The 19,577-nt window shown below is 39.7% G+C and overlaps 1 protein-coding gene across 2 annotated transcripts in view; it reads right to left on the reverse strand.

Moving 5' to 3' along the window:
- The window catches only part of ENPEP (glutamyl aminopeptidase), a 35,491-nt gene extending 34,077 nt beyond the window's left edge, over positions 1-1,414 (reverse strand). For both annotated transcript variants that reach the window (XM_059470646.1, XM_059470645.1), the window contains exon 1: positions 713-1,414. In XM_059470646.1, coding sequence (XP_059326629.1) covers positions 713-1,389 — 677 coding nt within the window. In that variant the 5' untranslated portion in view covers positions 1,390-1,414. The remainder of the gene's footprint in view (positions 1-712) is intronic.
- Between the last annotated feature and the right edge of the window lie 18,163 nt (positions 1,415-19,577).

Genomic DNA, 19,577 nt, shown 5'->3' on the forward strand with positions numbered 1-19,577 from the left:
ATACATTAACTGTGAAGAGCAGCCTTTGAGCAGAGGGCAATGGCTTTTTCAAGCTTCTGCGTTGAAGCAGTACAAACCTGGTAAGTGGAATGGGTTAGCTGAACTGGTAGAGACTTTGTAGTCATTCAATAACTGTTGATATATTCACAAGAAAGAGATGGAGCACAAAAAAACCAGTAAAAGGTGATCCTAATTGTTTAGGCTTTCCTACGTATAATTTAAACCAGCTGCAAGAGAGACAGGGAAGTTCGGGTTTGAATATTCCTCAGGCTTACAGCATCAAGGAGATATGCTATCAGGAAAACTATCAGAAGAACATTTTATACCAAAACTGTTACCTTGGGGATAACAGGAGAGAGTGGTGATAGTTGTATGCTATTTATTGTACTAGGGAGATAAAAACAGGCCTTGATCCCTCCAGCTCCTTGAGGGAGCCATTCAGTTCAAAGGTAAGCTTGGACCAGTAGAGTTTGAAAAGGTTTTTCAGAATATTAATTATAACAAACCTCTCATCTCTCCAGCCCACATTCACTAGTCAGAAGCCAAAGGGCTTTGAATACAGCATCCTCCTTAGGGGAATGAGAAAACTAAAGAACAATCCAGAAATGTCAGTAAGTTGGTGAGAGACAAGACTGAAAAGCTGAAACAGGAATACAGCAGGCCTGAGCCAGTAAAAATAGAGAAGAAAGCTTAATAAATAAAACTGCTTTACTTGATCTGTCCATTCTCAGTATAGGTGGTCCTATAAAACCCAACCAGCGAACCATTCAGCCAGCCTTGAAACTTCAGGGTGAGCACATAGGGATCATTTTCACCAGTGACAGGGAGCTCTGCTGCTGCCTTCATCACAATGTATTCTTGTGGCTTGTACTCAAAGCAGTCATTCAGAGCAATCTGCTGTCCTGAGGATTTCCGGAGTGTGGGTATTTCTGTAACCTTGGTATCTCGCAGGTGAAGCCACAGGGAGCTGGTTGGTTTTTCCAAAAATATAGATATACTGACTGTCCCACTGTAAGTGTCTTGCTCCATTTCAGGCTTGATTTCCAGATCATAGTGGACAGGCTTGACATAAGTGGGCAGCCTAAACTCTCTCCAGTCTCCAGTGTCATCATTCTTGGAAGGACAGGGACCCAAATCCACTGGGGGAGGAGGCTGTTCCGTTGTTGTAGTTGTTGTAGTTGCCGTTGTTGTCGTTGTTGTTGTTGTTGTTGTCGTCTGATCTGGTGTTGGTTGTTGCTCTGTTGCCTGTGAAGCTTTAGGTCTGCTCAATCCCACACCAAGCCCCACAGCAAGTCCTACAACAACCACGACTCCACAGATGATAGCCACATGCTTTTTCTTCATGCAGTACCTCTTGGACTTCTCATCCTCAAAATCCATGCCCTCCATCTCTGCTCCTAGATCTGTTCTCAGAGCAAAATATTAACCACAAAAAAGCTTATTAGTCACTTCAGCATTCAGTAAACTCAGCAGTCTTGGTTCGTATTTTAATTGTGTAGCTATAGCTGTTCTCTGCCTGTCTCCCTCACCTCGCTCTCCGCAAGACACTCAATTAATTAAAGACAACATGCATTTGGAGGAAAAGTGAATGATCAAAGCGCAGCTGGGCTGGGACATGGAGGGAACTGACACAGAAGAACACTGTTTCTGCCGTGCTCCCCTTATGAGCAGTGCAACCCCACCCCCAGCCCCTCCTGTTCTGGCCTGAGTTAAATATAAAACAGTGCTATGTTAATCAGCAGTCAGGAGATGATCAGATGCCAAAGCTCTGTCAGCAGCTTTCAGAAAGAGTTTGCAGATGGAGGCAAACCCTCAACCTTCACCACTACCTCTTCCTTTTTTTCCTCTGCTGTGTCTTGTTTAGGTTTTTGAGGTTTGGGCTGGCTTATTTTTCTTCCTCTTACTAACAAAGATTTCCTTGAATTTCCACCCTATAGTTTGTGAAATGACATCTCAAAACTTGCAAAAATCACATATATCTTTCAGCTGTTTCCCCTCTTTTCTGGGCTCATTTACCTTTGCCGAGTAACTCAAGGCAGTCACAGACAGATGAATTTATAGTTCCACAGGCACAGTGGAACAATAAATTTTGATCACTGCATCAAACTTTAAAAGTTGTCTAACTCCTCTCCCCCTCACAGGGCCACTTTTCCAGGAGATTGACCATAACCATGCATGCAAGCTGGTAGCCTGGGACAGCATTGCTTTGTCAGTCAGTACAATTACAGTGCTGCCTGTGAACCCTTGCTGTGAGGGACACTTCTAAGCATGATTTATGCACTAAAGATCTAATTTACCATTTATTGCTTGTCATCACAATGTGACACTTCATTGAAGCAAATTAATTGAATAGAGCCTGATTCTGCTTGAGGGAACTTTTTGTAAGGCCTGGGTAAGCCTGTAAGCAAGATGTTGCTAATGCAGTATGAAACTGAGCACAGTGGTAGTCTTGACCTTGTTTAAAACTGGACTAAAGGAAAATAGTGTAGAATAAAAATGCCAGTCTCTGCATCTCTTAGCCCTATTTCTCCACTTATGTAGTCCAGTTGAGTAGATTTTTTAATCAGGCACATCAGTTTGGCTTTATGCCTCCTGATTTAGTTTATTAGGAGACATAATATTAGGATTATTATAATTTTTATTAATATTAGGATTCTTTTATTAATATTAGGATTATTCTAATATGATTTTATTAATATTAGGATTATTATCACTTTTTACATCAGTTACAACTCTCTGACTACTTAGACTTCCCTTCCCTTCCCTTCCCTTCCCTTCCCTTCCCTTCCCTTCCCTTCCCTTCCCTTCCCTTCCCTTCCCTTCCCTTCCCTTCCCTTCCCTTCCCTTCCCTTCCCTTCCCTTCCCTTCCCTTCCCTTCCCTTCCCTTCCCTTCCCTTCCCTTCCCTTCCCTTCCCTTCCCTTCCCTTTTTTTTCCAGATGGATTTCCACCTGACTGGATTGACTTAGGTTTTAGAATCAGTTAACACATGCTTCAAGTGAGGTGCACTAAGCTGGGGAATTTCACCCAGTCTGTTCAGAAATTGATCTGTTCATAAGCCACACTTCTAAATACTGACCATCACCACAGGGAACTTTAGCCCCCCACTTTGCATCAGCACACTGCTATTTATATATCATCTTGTTTTAAAGGCAAGGGTTTCCTACAGAAGCAGAGGAATAAAATGGTTTGGGGGTTTTTTTGTTTGGTTGGGTTTTTTTGTTTTTTTGGGGTTTTTTTCAGATCATCACATTAACTCTTATGTATTTTCAAAAGTGAGAGACTGATGCAAAAAAAAATGAAGCAGAAAGCTAAAATCTGTTTCACATTATGCCTGTTTTTATTGTTTCCCATTTCTTTGCTGTGATCAAAACTAGATATGACATGGGAAACCAATGCCCTTTAATGGATTGAGTAAGAATTCAGCTTTTAGCAGCAGGGCCAGCACTGAAGATCATAGTCTTAACATTTAAAACCATTTCATCTTTTCTTTTGTTCTGATTGGGCAGGGCAAGGAAAAAGAGTTACAACAGATTTTAAAGAAGACATCTTTAGACAGAGCAGGCCATATGAGATAAGAAAACAAATTGTCATAATTTCAGCATGGCTTTTACATCACTCCCGTTTTTATTTTCCTAAGTCATGAGCTTTCCTGTTACATTTTTAACCTGAAGATGAAAAATGCTGTTCGAGCTTACAGACTGCAGAACAAGTTATTTACTGTAGTTTTGAAGACACTTGAAGATTTCTTCACTGGTAACAATTACCTCTTTCAGGAAGAGCTAGAAAGCAAATGTGGATGAGATAGTCCAAAACAGCAACTATATATGTATTTCTTATCCTAAGCCTTGAAGATAACACTAGTACTAAAGTTCATTACAAGCTGTCAGTCAGGAGCAGTAGTGTAGTTATACACAAGTTGTAGCATTGATCTTCTCATTGTAATAACTGAGATTCCAACCTGGTTGCAGCCAAAACTAGATATATTTCTGGGATGGGTGGCTATGAGCAGGCTAACTCCTCCCACATCCGAAATGTGCTGTGTTACTGATGCTCCTGCAGCCAGCCAGCAGTGCTACAAGCTCCCTGCTGCCAGTGACCCAATACACATGGCCAAGGACAAACAGGGCCCAAAGTGTTAATTCCTCTGCACAGTGGAGGAATTCCTCCTCCTCCAATGCAGGAGGGCAGGGCTCCCAAAAGCGCTGCTAAGCATTCCCCCTGTTTGGCTGTCTCCAGGCCGAAGGGGGAAGGGAACAGGATCTACCTCCCCAAAGAGGAGATCACAGTGGCCATCATGGACAAGGTTACATACTTTGTTTACCCTCTCCCCACCTGCATAAAATGGTGGATATCCATCTGAAAAGTCAAGGAAGGCTTCCTCCAAACTGCTCCAACACAAGCTACAAGCACGACTCTAGACACGTGTTGGCCAAGCCTGGATTGCTTAGATTGCTTTAGTTTAACTTCTAGAAATGAGATTTAAACAATCTTTGCAGCCACCTGAGCAGTGCTAACACCTGTTATAATTTGTTTGGTCTTGATTTTTTTATCCAATCAATTTCACTTCAAGCTAGGATTTAGTTCCCAGTTTATACCAGAATTACCACAACTAGCTTAATGCTGCCCCTTTGGATATCTAAAATGTAGGGGGTACAGAATCACAATGCTCTGCCATGACATTGCTGTGTGAACATGTAGATTCTTGTAGGAACAATACCCAGATAACTTTTCAGACAACTACCAGGAATGTAATGAATCCTAATTTTTATCCACAAATTGTCAGCCATTCATTTCCAATGCAATTTCCAATTTTAAGTGTGGAAAATAGAACAAAATTGCTGCAAGTGACAGCCAGGATCAACACTAGGAAAGGGCTGCTCCAGGCCCTCAGGGAGATGTCAGACACTCCCAGGATATCCTTAATTGAAGCTGACAATGAGAAAAGAGCTGTTCTGGAAAGCATCAAAGACATGAAAATAAATGAAATATATTAAAAAAAAAAAAAAGGGAAAAACTCCGCTGCAACTCACAACAAATGAAACTCCTCTGAGCCAAGTCATCCTTGGAATAATATCAAACACTTAGTGGGCCAATGCCAAGGAGCTCTTTTTCTCCCTGTGTCTAGGGACTTAAAGGCAACAGGAGGGCAGCAGAGTCTAAGGACCTCTGATTCCCATCTGCTCTCTGAGGTGCCCTTACTGCAAGATTTTGGAATAATAAATGGATCCTTTCTGCCTCCAGCAGGAGGAATTTGTCTCTCTTTATGCTAAAATAACACTCCTTCGATTTTTCATTGCAAAATAAGAAGACATGAAGCAATCTGCTGTTGTGACTGCTTTCTGGCACAGCTGCATTTGTAGATTTCTCCCCTGTGGCCCCCCACCAAAAAAATCTTTAGGAAATTAATTTCAGAAATATGAAACTGGTTAGAGTGTTGTTCCACCAGGTCAGAAACAAATATTGTCAGAAATTATTCTCTTGTCCAGTGTTTTCCTGTGTCTGTAATGACTGATTTTGTCTCTATCTTTTGGCTTTGAATCCTCTAGCAATCATTAATCCCCTAGAGTTCACAAGTCTTTGTAATTACTGGCTTGCAGTGATACTTGTTCCACTCACAATCTTTTCTATGACAGTTTTTAACTCCAAAGCAAGTTATTTTGGTTTGCTGTTGTTTCAAAGTGCAAATGTTTTGAACTGACTTGAGAAAGTCAGGATCTGTTTAGCCATAATTGTTTTCCCATCCAGATCTTTAAAATCTGGACACAGTTTGTGGGATGCTGTTAGATGCAGTGCCCTGGGAGGACTGCATTATTTCCCACTGCAGACTGACAAATTCTGACTGTAACACACCAGCTGAAGTGCAGTGCAGCCCCACAACTTTTTCTGGGTTCTGCAGTATTCCCCCAGCAGGTCAGTGCTAGAAGTATTTATCACTAGGGTTGAGGCTGGGGGAGTTACCTCAAAGCCTGTTCTCAGTGAAGTACTGTAAGTTATCATTAGCAGAGGCTTTGTTTTCTTCCTCTATTTTTTTAATGTTTCAAGTTCCTGGATGTAGATTCTGTGCCTTGAAATGTGAATGCCATGTCTTATACTATTTACATAAATAGATCAAGTCAAACTGCATTCATTTGGTTTGCTCTATCATATCATGTTCATGATAATATATTATATCATGTATCTTACCAAATAAGCACTTACCATAAAATCATAGGATGGCTTGGGTTAGAAGAGACCTTAAGGATTAGTCCCAACCCTCTTGCCATGACCAGGGACATTTTCCCTACATCAGGCTGCTCAAAGGCCCATCCAACCTGGCCTTGAACACTCCTGGGGACAGGGTGTGTCTCACCAACCTCACAGTGAAGCATTCCTAATATATAATCTCAACCTACCCTGCCAGTTTAAAGCCATTACCTCTTATCCTATCCCTACATGCCCTTTAAGAAGTTCCTCTGCAACTTAATCATGATGATATGGTTTGATGTGATATCTTATCATAGTCTATCATATAACTTCATCTTCCACTGCATTGCTATCAAGATGAGATTCCTTGTTCTCCATTCTAATGGAGCCTTTAATACAAAACCAGAATAGTCTGGATGTGGTGAATACAGTTCCAACTTTCCAATTCTACCATATTTTATTATTTTTACAAATTTTTACCCTTTTTCCTCTCAACATTGGCCATTAGAACAGTTGCAGGTTATGGCTATGCACTCTTCACCTTCTAATGTCTTTAAAACATTTCTGAGGAGACTGTATCAAAAAAATATGATTTAACTCATACAGACATTTTTTCCAAATCACTCAACATGTATCTTGTTTAACAAATTCCTAAACAAAAGTGAGAAATAAGCTATTATGGCATAATTTCCAGGATACGTTGGCATACCCGGAGATCCAGAGGAAAATTAAACACTGAATTTTAGAAATTCCGTGTGAAATTCCTTGATGAACTTTTGGTGGCATTTTATCCTCTAGAATGAAAAACCTGCTTTCCACTCTCTTCACTTTGTTTTGTGAGGGAGGGTGATGTCTTACAAGACCTTCTCTCTCCACTTGCAATTCAAGACACTACTTTTAATCTACCTGATATGAGCTGCAGTTCCCTGAGGTGCCACCTCTGCCTTCAAGCATGGCAGAGTCACTCAGTATGCACTGGTATTGATCCATTTCTGTGTCAGGAAAGCAGAGCAGAAGAAGGAAAGCATTTTGATGGAGGAGACGTGTAAGATTTCCTTCCTAGCTCAACTGGCCCCAGCCTGAAACTGTTAACCTTCAGGGCAAGCTTATTTGTACTTGCTTTCTCCTTTGAAAGTCAGGGGAAGTTCAGAGGCCAGAGGAATGAAAATGAATCATCAGTCAGCCCAGTAGTGGTGTCTGCTCAGCATGGAACAGTCAGTGCTAAATTCAAGTATGATACTGGCTTCATTGAGCAGGTAATGGAGATTGCTGTGGAAAACAGTGGTTTCAGTTGGACGCATGTTTTCACTTACAGTAAATTGTGGGTTTCTCATCTTACTAGGAAAGATACAGTGGAAATAAAATAAATCATCAAACTAACTGGCAAGGCAGAATGGAAAAATCAATCATACTTTTAATCATTAAAAGAGATTAAGAGACTGAAACTTGCACTCTTACAACTGTTTGCACTGGGGACAATTCCATAACAGTCAATAGCAAACTATTTGAGAATCTGAAAAAGAGCAATAGTATATGATAACAGTATAAAAATAATGTGTAGCTAAGGTTAAGATAGCTTGACTCTACCATCATATAATAGCAAGGAAATTTATAGAACTTTCAAAGGCAGCAAATTTGGCACAAATTAGAAGGAAACCTTTCATGTTAATCTCATATATATCTCATTCATGGTAGCATTCATAATGAAGGGCTGTAGATGCTGTTACGAAGCATCTTATGCCAGTCACTGAGAAGCAGAACAGCAGACTGAGAAGATTTCTGATCTCTTTTGCTGTATAAATTAATGTGATCCTTGGCTGGCCAAGTAACCAGAAATGATTCTACGTTGCAGATAAATAATTGCTCATGTGATTTCCAGCACTAAGAAAGTCTCTTAAATGAAACCAAGTTATTGAAAGAAGATACAACAGTAACATTTTTGCTTGTTTGGAGATGTAATCTCAGGGCAATTGCCTGCCGACATGTATTTAGGTTACTTCCAAGTCTGTTACCTGTTTCATTTTCTTGGCCAGGGAGATGAAGCTGATGAAAAAGAAAACAATTGCAGTTACATAAACTGCTTCATTTACTATGATATTAAAAAAATCCTCTTTTTTGCCCCTTTTCAAACAGGATTGTCATTGTACTAAGGCATTTCAAACTGAATTAAGAGATTGGAGGATTAAAGAAAGTCGGCAGTTAGAGATATGGCTCTCCTCCCTTCCTCCCTCCCAATTGCATAACTTTGAATGCAAAATGGAAATAGAGCAAGTTATGTCCTTGGGACTTCCACCACATTTGCTCCATCTGTTTTGCCCTGCATACGATATGTCTCCCTGTCTCGGACTAGCTCTATTTTCATCAGTCTTTACCTCCCCACACCCACCAGCAGCAGGTGCTGCAGTGCTTGGGTAAAGCAGGAGATAGAGATCAGTGGACTGATTCCCAGGCAAGTTCCTAAATCGCTCCTCACACACACTTTCACAAACAGGGGTGTATGTGAGGGGTGGTGAGGTGCACACACTGGGAATGACAGAGAGCACGTTTGCCTGAAAGAGGTGTCATATAAGGAAGAGGGCTCTGAAGTGAATATTTATTTGATGTCATTTGGAAGTCATGTCCTTCACTGCAGACTGAGCAGATACCACAACTGGGCTGACTAATTCTTCATTTTCATTTTTTTGCCCCTGAACTTGCTCCTGCTTTTAAAAGAAAAAGCAGTTCTTCAGAGGAAGAATCAGCCAAATGCTTTCACACAAAAAGAATATTATTCTTTTCTGTTTTAGCAAACCCAAGCTCATCTGGGAGTACATTTTTTTGGCCAACAGTAAGTCCTCATATTTAAATTAATTTTTATTATGACCAGCAGCATTCAAAATAATAGATGTTCCCACACAAAGATAAGGACACCTTTACTTTTCAGTATATAACTGATTACTTTGAGCTTGTGTGCAGCAGAAAATGTTGCCAAGGACATAAATAAACAGACCAGCAAACTTTAGCATTTGATAAAGAGTGCACTCAAGAAAGAGGCACAAGCAAAATCAAAGAAACACAGCAATGTGAGATCTTGCAGATGATGAATATTTAGTCTTCTTTCTAAAACCAAATAAGGAGTTGCATCCTTTATATCCAAAACCAAATGAAACAAAGGAGGCTTACCATAGAGGAAATAACGTGTTAGTGTCTTGGGCTATCTGGATTCTACTTGAGGTTTTAACTTCTTCTACAACTTCTTGTTCTTAACTTCTTCTCCACTGATAATCAGATGCCAAATGAGATTGGATCATATGCACCAATTCACTCTTAATTTTGTAGGATTGCTGCCTCTACTGCCCATGGGGAAGTTTAAATACTGGTGTTTTACAGGATAAATTACAGGATGTACAGCCAGTTATTTCTGGCAGAACCTTCTTTCCTTTCTTACTATAGTTCATGTTTTTATTTTCCTTTTCCTCAAATGCTAAAGATAGACTTTAACAGGAACCTAACTTTACTTCCTTCCAAGATCTTCTGGCAATACAAACCACAAAAAATACCAAGAAACAGAAATGATGCATCAAAATCGTAGAAATTATGGATACATGTCCATAATTTAGATCCAGATATATATGAATAAAAACACCATATTTTCAGCCTCTGTCCTAATGTCTTTTACAAACACACAACACAGTATGTATATGCTGTTTTTAGGCTGTTTCTGGTTCTTTCTGAAGTTGATAATATCATTTCTATTCACTGGAGAGAGACCAAGAAGTGGAGCAGAGAATTGCAGGCCTCCATTTATTACTAGATCTAAGGGCAACATTTAGACATATAATATATGATGCTTCTTCCTCAGAGAACTTATTTCTATTTATGTACATACATTCAAGAGCAGCCTAGTGGTTTTAGACAGAGCAGAGGCTTGGTCCTTGCCCAGAGACTGTATCTGCTGGTTTTAGATACAAGAGAAAAGTAGGGTGCTAAAAAATGAAAGGGGGAGTATGAAGTGAAATGTAAGGTCACTAATGCCAGCATAGCCATGTGGGCAGGTAGGCATGTGCTATTCATTGTGATTATTTGTAATCCAATAAATGTAATTTAGATTACACATAATTCATATTACTTGATAGGCTGTCATTCTGTTGGCTTCCTCCTCATAATGACACAACTTCAAATGAAGTTCTTTTAAATTAAATAATTCCATTAAAATGTCTGCTGAGAAGAGCACTTCTTGGACTCTCAGACAAAGCAATCACCAACTGAATTATCAGAACTCATATGTATGCAGTCACCCATGTTTTTCAATATTGAAGAATCAGTCTAAAGATTAAAAAGTCAAAGGACAAACTGTTCAGCATAGTTTTACAATGACCATATCTTACTTTTCCAAGATTAGAAGATTGTTTCTGAAGCATTTACTTAGGATAACAATAAAGCAAAGTGCAATCTATTGAAATCTTTCTCACACCTGTAAGTTCAACATGACTTTTAGAATCGAAATCAGTTTTTTGAGGAAGATACACTACTACAGTGGTACACGTCAACAAAAACCTATCTCAGAGACAAAACTTAATGAACGATTTTCTTAATTGTTTTTAAAAATTTGTACATCAAGTACAAATCAGTACTATCAGGGTATCTCTGTAAAAGATCTGAGTCTCTCTACTCCAGCTGGAGAGTCCACTGTTTTCTTCCTAAAGCTATGCCACCCTCTTTCTTTCATGTGTTTTGGTCTGTAATATCTGTTACTGACAAAGATGTTCAAATCTTCACACATAGACCATAGGAGAGAAAAATAGGAGAAGAAACTAAAGCTAATTACAACTTTGTAATTAGCCTTTGTAACAAAGGTGTTAATGTAAAAGAACAGTGAAGTTTATTTCCATTCTCTAGTCCTTCCTTCTTAATTTTCCTATCTTCCATTGTCCCATTGCATCTGAATTGCTGGTATCCTGGGAATATTTCACCTAGATTGCAAAGGAATGATTTTGACTATGTGGAACCTTTTAATAGTGCTGTTTTATCTATACCAGGTAAAAACGTCTCAATGTTCTAGATGGAGAAATAGAAAGGCCTTTTTCTGCTTTGCTAAGATGGAGTTTGGTTTTCTTATCTTTCTTTCACAGACAGCTGCACATTTAGTATGGCAGAGAAAGCAGAGTTCAGAGCCTTGACTTCAGGCAGACTCACGGGAGTTTAATATGCTGCACAAGCTGTTCCCTATTGTCCTGTGGCACTATTTTGGCACACACTCATCTGAGACTCCCAGATTCACAGGAACCATTTTAACAAGCAGCCCTGGTTTTCAAGTGTTTCCTAGTGAACTCAAGCATCCAATTCAGCACTGAATCTCCAGAAAATAATAATAATAAAAAATAACCCCCAACAAACAAACAAAAAACCCCAAGCAAAACAAAAAAAAAAAACCCAACCAAAATCTCAAACCACCAAAACAATGAAATTGTAATTTAATTTACAAGAAAATGTAAGTAGTAGAAAGAAAAATCAGTACATGCTGATTTCAGTACATACATTTCAGGGTTATCCTGAAAGCCTGTATATATCCTATGAAACACAGTGTTTCTCCCTTGACTAGATCTAGTTTTGCAGGCTTGCAGCCTCATTTTAACAGAAATATTCTGGTTATGCTTCTCTGAGGATTTGGATTACTGCCATTGCCACATTTACCTAGGTGCCTGCATTCACCTTGTGCCAGCCCTTTCCTGCAGTATAGTAAGGCTCAGGACTTTTTGTCTCCTGAGATATACTGAAAATGTCCTGAAGAAAAGGGGAGTTGTTATTTTGCTTCAGGTCATTCATGTGACCAGCAGTGGCGTCCAAACAAACTCTCTCTATGCACATGTGCCTTTTATCTGTTGACTGTGAATACAGGGCTCCATCATTCCTCTAGAAAATAATATTTAGCACTAATCCCACAGCCTCAGCCAGCGCAAAATCATCCAGTGTAGCAGGGATTAGAGCAGTTCTTCCAAGCAGTGCTGATCCCACATTCAGCCCTATATCTCAGGCCTTCTGATTAACCAAGTGGGATACTGTCTGTCCCAGTAAGGTATCCTATCTGGTCATACTCTTTGCTAATCAAGTGCTAGCTCAATTCAGACAGACCATTGTTTCTACTATCTGTGATTTGTTTCTGCAACACTAAATATAATGTCTTCTTGAAGCATTCGCATTCCTGTTTCGTGGTCAGTAAAGCCCCTCACACATCAGTGCCTTTTATTAGGGAAAAATTTATAAAATTCACCCTCTCAGGTTTTTTCCTGCACAGGTTCACAGCTTTAATAGTGTCAGAAATCACTGTAGCAAGGGAAAGAAAGTGCTTTTATTCTGCAAATCACTAAAGCCCCCTTCTGCCTGGGAACAGCATGAACTAGTCTCTTAAATACAGTTCTAAATCCCTTGATCTGCTAGGATTTAGAGAAAGAAAGAGGTGAAGTGAGGCAATGACCAGGGAGCAGAGGAAATGGCCTCAACTGCTCTGAATAAAAGTGCTGGGAAGAGAGTGGTCAAAGGAGGTGATGGCTAAAAGAACTTGCTTTCTAAGGTGATCTCTGATCACTAAGATTTCTATATATATGCAGTGGAGGGTGGATATATGTAAAAATATTTCCCTGGTTGGGCATTTAATGAAGAGATCTGGTTGGTTTTGGTTAGTTTATTTTTGGCACCTGCATGACTCAATTACAGATGTGTAACACTTCTGATTCAAATTCCTCTTCCACATGCAGCCTCTTGTGTCCATCTCCCATCAATGTAAGAGCAGCCAGGACCAGACCTGTGTTTGTGCCTGTCCCCAGAGCTGTGTGATTATTTCTACACCTTATATAATGGAATTCCAAAAGTTGTGAGTCAAGTAACTCCAGCAGTGTTGGAAATATGGCTCTGAGGGATTTTTATATCAGATTATGATTTACCTTCCTGTTCCAGAATGTGGAATTCCATGCTGCTTTTGTGAGCTGCCTATCTTGTAAAGGTACTTTTGCTATTCTCATGAGGACAAGCTTCCATTGTCTTACTCTGTGGCAGCTTCACTACTCATTTATAAATAGGAACAGATGTTTCACTTTCATGCCAATGAAGAACAGGTGTGGAGAACAAAATTATTTCCTCTTGATTTAGTATAATTTCTCTTTCTTCACACTAGCTTCACTGTGAAGATAATCTGTTCCACTGTTGGTCAGTCACTCAGACTGGAGTGGAAAAGCCAGGCTGTGCTCCTCCCATCCATACTGTCCTGAGGACCACTGGATTTAACTCTCCTTTTCTCTTCTTCTGCTCAGAAGTATGGAACAAATGAGTTTGCAGCTGTATGAAGGTGGCAGTGAGGGGACCTTAATCATTGTGTCTGGTTATGCAAATTATGTCAAGGTACTGTCCTGTTTTAGACTTGGACTGATAGATTTGCAGTATTTTGCTGGCTCTAAGTACAGGACATTGCTTAAATGGAAACTGTGTATTCATTTTCAGGGGGCTTCTGTACGATGATATTGCAATTAGTCTTCCAGATAAACAGGTTAATAGTTTACTCAGGATTCAGCAGTACATTTTGAAATGTTAGAAATGGTTTTATCATATTACATCTAGCTGGACTTTATTCTTTCATCAGGAGTGCCTTTAATGGTTGTTAAATTGCACAGAAAGAACATTAGTGTTCTCACATATGGAAAAGGGAGCTACTATAAAAATAGACTGATATAAATGCTTATTGCCACAAAAAGATTTTGAAAAGTGGCTTTCAGCTAAATAACCTGGAAGCTGTAGGAATGAGGCCCCAAGTTTCAAATGCTATTTTGTTTGGGACATTTCCCAGCACGTGCCTTATAACTCCTGTGGTTTTAGGTACATCCTTCAGTGGTGTTTTTTTTCTTTAAAAAAAAAAACCCAACAGGCTAAAAGGACAGGCTCTTAATGCATCTATGTGACCTTTCCTGTAACTTGTGTTCTCATATGAACAGCACAATCATAATGTTTCCCTGGCATCCCGTTCTGAATTTAGGTGTTTAAGGGTGCTAATACTTGAGGTGCACTCAGTCTTTCTGGTTCCCAAATGTACTTTTGTATTAATTGATCTATGGTACGTCTTTTTACCTAGCTGTTTTTAGAGCCAGACTCCAACATTTCATTACTACATAACTTGGTCTGTGCCACTTTTTGTGCCTGATACCTCTAAGTTACTTCTCTGTAATGAAAAAGGACCTTAGTCTATTATTGTCAAAAACCTCATGCACACAGGGATCATTTACAAGACTATAAATAGGCACTCAAATTTAGCTGTTCAGGGCCTCAGTACTTATTCTGGTGCTATCTAAGAGAAGTGCTGCACTATCCAGCACAGGACTGTGAGGTTCCATTTCACACTTTGCTGACTCTGCTCGTTGTTCTCACTGCAGTGAGAAATGCACTTATGCAGTTCCTTTCTTACATCATCTGTTTTCCTCAATTCTGTTATGCCATGACTGCCTTTGTTCAATCTCTGAGTCCTGGTCAACAATACACCTTTACAGTACTTATTATCAAAACCTTAATTTTGTCTTATTTTGTGTGTTTTCCAGCAGGCTGTGTTAATGCTTCTTGCATGAGCTTTCAGAAGCGAGTTGTTAGTGGAGATGCTTAGAAGCATTTGTCCATGTCCAGAGCTAAAGTATTGTCTTTAGTGGTGGTTTCTGACTGGTGGGCAGTACAATGATTAAACTCTCATTCATTAGGGAGCCATTAATAGAAAGAGCCTGCAGACTTTTTTTATCAGACAACACATAAGGTAGTACAGCCCTGTCATGAAATGCTGGGTTCCAAACTGGCAAAGCATGCTGTTCCTCTGGGTTAGCAAATCAGAAATATTGTAAGTAGATTAATTTTCTACTGGAAGAAGAAGGATTTCAAATCAAGATTCATGTTCAAACTGACCAGCTAATAGGATTCTGAATGCGAGTGTAGCCTGAGCAATGAGCAGAAGGAAAGAGTGCCATTATTTATGGCACTCTTTCCTTCTTTATGGCACAAATTAAATCCAGTGCTCCCATAAAATATTCTCCTGTTATTACTATGCATGGGTGGAAGACAGATGTTACAAGTCTTCATTTTCCGTGACCAGAAAGTTACTGGATTAGTATTTAACCTCATCCCAATATCCCTCACTGGATAATTCTCTGTCAAAAAGAAGGGTATGAGAGCTCCCATTAATATTATAAACAGAGGACTCCACTTCCTTTGAGCCATTTGCAAAATTGGTGCAGCGATGTGACTTTTGAATTACTGTGTCTTTCCATGGTATGTATGTGGCAGCATCATGAGATACCACATTATTACTGGCATTTTACAGCTCAGAATATGAAAGCTTGTGCTGAGGTAAGGTACTTCTATCCAAGGCACATAAAAACAAGCAAACCAATGAAAACTCCAAATTATTTAGTGTCAGCTGAAGACAAAGCATTAAAATGTTATATTGTACAATAAAACAGAGCATAGCCTTGGAGTTTGACTACATGATAAGTATTCCTGAAAATATTTCTTCATCCAGGAAGCATCTTAGATTTAAGATTGAAATCTCAGTCCCTACTCCATCTCTAATGGAAAGTTTGCAAAACTTTGTGTAGCCACAGAACAGATATTTAGCACACTTCAGGACTAGCAGTTTTTCCTCAAACCCTAATTATTTTCTTTGCTACAGTTTTGGACTTCAGAGGAGGCTGGTTTTGATATCAAGGAAGAAGCTGTCATTCCTCAAAGGGAAAAGCATAGACTTCCTGGCTACAGGACCAAAAAACTTGTCATCCCTTGAGGAAAGTCCCCACCCTTAAGAGGGAGATTTCTGAGGGAGCACCAGAATACCACCTGGGTGCTAACAGTGCTGAGGCAGGGATAAGGTCTAGCTGGGAAGTCTGTCCAGAGTTTGAGAGTCCTTGCCAGGCACAGGCTATGACAGAGCTTGAAGGGAATAAGGGAAAAGCCCAACATGACCCTAAATAGGGCCCCAATAGGTAGGGGTGGGGATGGGAATCTGAGGTGAGGCTGGTCAGGGCCTCAAAGCCAGGTAGTACACTGAGGCCTGACACAGAGGTGACAAAAGGGCTGTTGTTTCTTGCACAGTATTGAAATGGCTAGTGTGTGTTATAGCATGGCATGGCAATGCAGGTGAGATTCAACTTTTCTAATATTGCTGAATGGTCTTGAACGAGGACTGTATCTGAGGAGCAATAAAAAGAGAAGCTTTGCTAAAATGCTGATTACTATGATCGGCAGGAATGATTTCAAAACAAGGACAGTAAAAGTGAAGTTGCAAATAGAAATGTGCTTAGCAAGAGATTCCCTTAAGAAACTCAAAGTACCTTTAGCCTGGAAGCACTTGTGAAGATCTAAATTACAGATGAGACACGGACCAAAGATAAGAAAAAGCAAGGATAGTAAAAGACATGATATGAAACTTACTTAGATAACTGTTTGAAAGATATATGATAGTCATAGCATGGTTATTGCATATATGGAACAGCATAGCAAAAGAATTCAACTCCTTACCGATACTGTGACTTGGGAATCAGCACTCCCACTTCAGTGATAACTTGCGGTGAGTTGGACACAGCTGCATAGGGATACTCAAACCAGTTCTGAATAATATGATGGTCAGAGTCTGTAGGAATCTATAAAAATCAGAAAGTTTTAAGAAAGTGGCAAAAAAGACAGGCTTCAGACAGCAGACTAGTGAACAGTGCTAAGGCAGCAGAAAAGTTTTCTAAGCTGTAGCGAAGACATAGGAAATAGAACAAAAGAGCTATGTAGATGAGCCTTCTAAGTTGCAACAAGTTTATTTAGTGTATAATTTAGAAGGTTAAATAAGAATACGTCTCTGTGCTTTGTCTTTTATAAACGAGGCATTGTATTAGAGAAAAAACTGCCATTGTTTTAACCACAGCTACATGTATTTCAGGTGATTAGATAGAACTACTGTCAATATGCTTTTGCTCTGTATGATTAGATGAAACTTAGACTGAGACTGTCTTATGTTATGCTGTAATGTTAAGTTTCCTTAGCATTCTGTTTAATCAGTGAGCTGTTCGCATCTTTCCTCTCCATTGTCATAACAATGTAATAAGACAGATGCCAGAAAAATAAAAGCTCTAGACGCTGATTTCAGGTGTCCTGTCCTGTTCGAGTTTGTATATAATTTGCTAGTGCCAAAAAGAGTCACCTACCTAATATGCTGTACTAGTTAACCACTGCTGTATATTATTTATTTTTATTATTATTAATATTATTATTACAGAATTCATTAAAACATTAATATCGTTCAAATTAACTACTTGATCATGGCATAAAAATGCAGCCAGGATTGAGAGTGTCAGAGTGAGAATAAGAATTCAGAATTCCTTCTTTGTAGCCTTGCGATCTTTGTAAATCTAGAAATCACCATGAAGTGTGCTTTGGCTTTGATTCTGTAGGAAAGTACAAAGAGTTGCAAAAAGTACAGCAGCTGAGAAACTGACTCCTCAGCTTTGGTACCCAGCTCTGCTTTTCCTATCAGTGAAGCTGAAAGAGTATATGAGTTCACAGCACAGTTTCTACTGGGCTGCCGCAGTGGCTGGATTGGCTTACAGGAATAGCTGCTCATCAGGGAGCCTTGGAAGTTGCAAGGATGTTGAAAGCATGTGGAAGACACAGCTACTGCAGAGCTTCTGTGAGTACACCACATAACTAGAGACATCTGTTCTGGGGAGGAAAACCCATTTTAATCTCTAGGGTATGCTAAGACCTCAGGGCCACAGGAAGAAAAGCTGCACAGGTGCAGTAGGACCTGTTGAATTCTATGTGTGGGGGACACCTTTGGGGGAACTGCATTGCACACACTGTATTAGCAACATGACTTGGAGAAGATGGAATTTTTCAGCTCTTGGTATGTGCAGAATGAAAGGACTACACAGATCATTTCTTTCAAAGGAGCTCTCTGGGGGCTGTGATTCTGACACCGAAAGGCAGTAGCTGGGGGAAGAAGAGGAAAACCGATCCTGCATGATCCTAAGGGTATTTATTTGACCTCGGCTGCCCACCTAAGAGTTGAATTCACTGAAAATCTGAGCAGTAGAAGATGAGTGCTGAGTTTGTTTGTGTGGCTGAGAAGGGGCTGAGGAGACTCTTTGCTGGTGCAGGTCACTATCCAAAGGGCAGGATGATCTCTGAACAGAGGTGAGTGCCACAGAGGTACAGGGCCTTTTTGCTTCCTGCCAACAAAACTCAGCCACTGATTATTTAGTGCGGCTGTGGAGTAGCACTGAATGTGCTCCTTTGGAAAAGGTAAAACAGGGGCTCCCTCAAGAGATCAGAATAACCCATTGCCCTTGTCTCTATGTTGTGTTCCTCTTGAACACTACCCTTTCTCTTACATTAGACCAGCTGAGGGAAATGTTAACCCTGAATCCAAATGGGTAGCAAGAAAATCTTCAGGAGCCAGAACTTTGAATTTGTACAGTTGTTGCCATACTAAAGCTTATTGTTAGATTCTTTAGACACTTATAGCACAATGAATTCAGAGATATTTGCAGATGCAGAAGGGTATTTTCTGGACGGTAGGAGGTTAGATATGTACTCACGGCATCATGTGAATTTTTCTGTACTGTCTAAACCAAGATGTATTCTAGGTTGAAAGGATGCAGTGATGTTTGATTCAGTCAGCATCTGTCCTGTTTCTTCGATATTCTTGTGTTAAAGATCATTATTATTGGTAATACAGATTAGTCTTACAAAATTTAAATGCAGTTATAACAACTTTAACAGAAGTGCAGGAAGTTCATCTTAGGAATAGTCTGTACTATTGTAACACTATGAAATAAAGAGGGAATGGTGAGACCAGATCAGAAATTAGAGATTTCATCTGTAGTGTAATTTGCTGCTGGCATCAGCTGCCAGGGAGATAATCATTAACAGGATGAATGCAGTAAAGATTATATGATTTATATGATATTTTATTGCTCTTCCCCTAGTATGAGAACCTTTGACCAATTTCCCCTGGTGAAAAACAATTAAGATAAAAGAGGATTGCAGAAAACTTTCTGAGGCAAGGGTCTATTTCTTTGTCAATCCACTTTCTTCTTTTCAATCTCTGATTTTGCAGACTAAGGGCTTGCATAAGTTTCATTCACATCACTCATTTTATAGCCACTTTCTTTGTGGTCATGGCCTGGTGTAGAGGCCAGCCTTTTTACCATCAATCGTGGGTTAATCTAAAACCTGATATCCTGATCACAGTGGTATGAAAGTGTCTGAAAAGGAACTCCAGGTATATTTTGCTTTTGTTTCCACAGACCTCAATGAAAATTATTCTTTTTATGTTCAGAGGGGTTATTAGCACCTCCTAGGCTTCCACATCTTCAGTAGGTATTCGAGATGGACTCATAGTGGT

The sequence above is a fragment of the Ammospiza nelsoni genome, chromosome 4 (assembly GCF_027579445.1).
Source record: "Ammospiza nelsoni isolate bAmmNel1 chromosome 4, bAmmNel1.pri, whole genome shotgun sequence".
In the NCBI taxonomy this organism is placed as follows: domain Eukaryota; kingdom Metazoa; phylum Chordata; class Aves; order Passeriformes; family Passerellidae; genus Ammospiza; species Ammospiza nelsoni.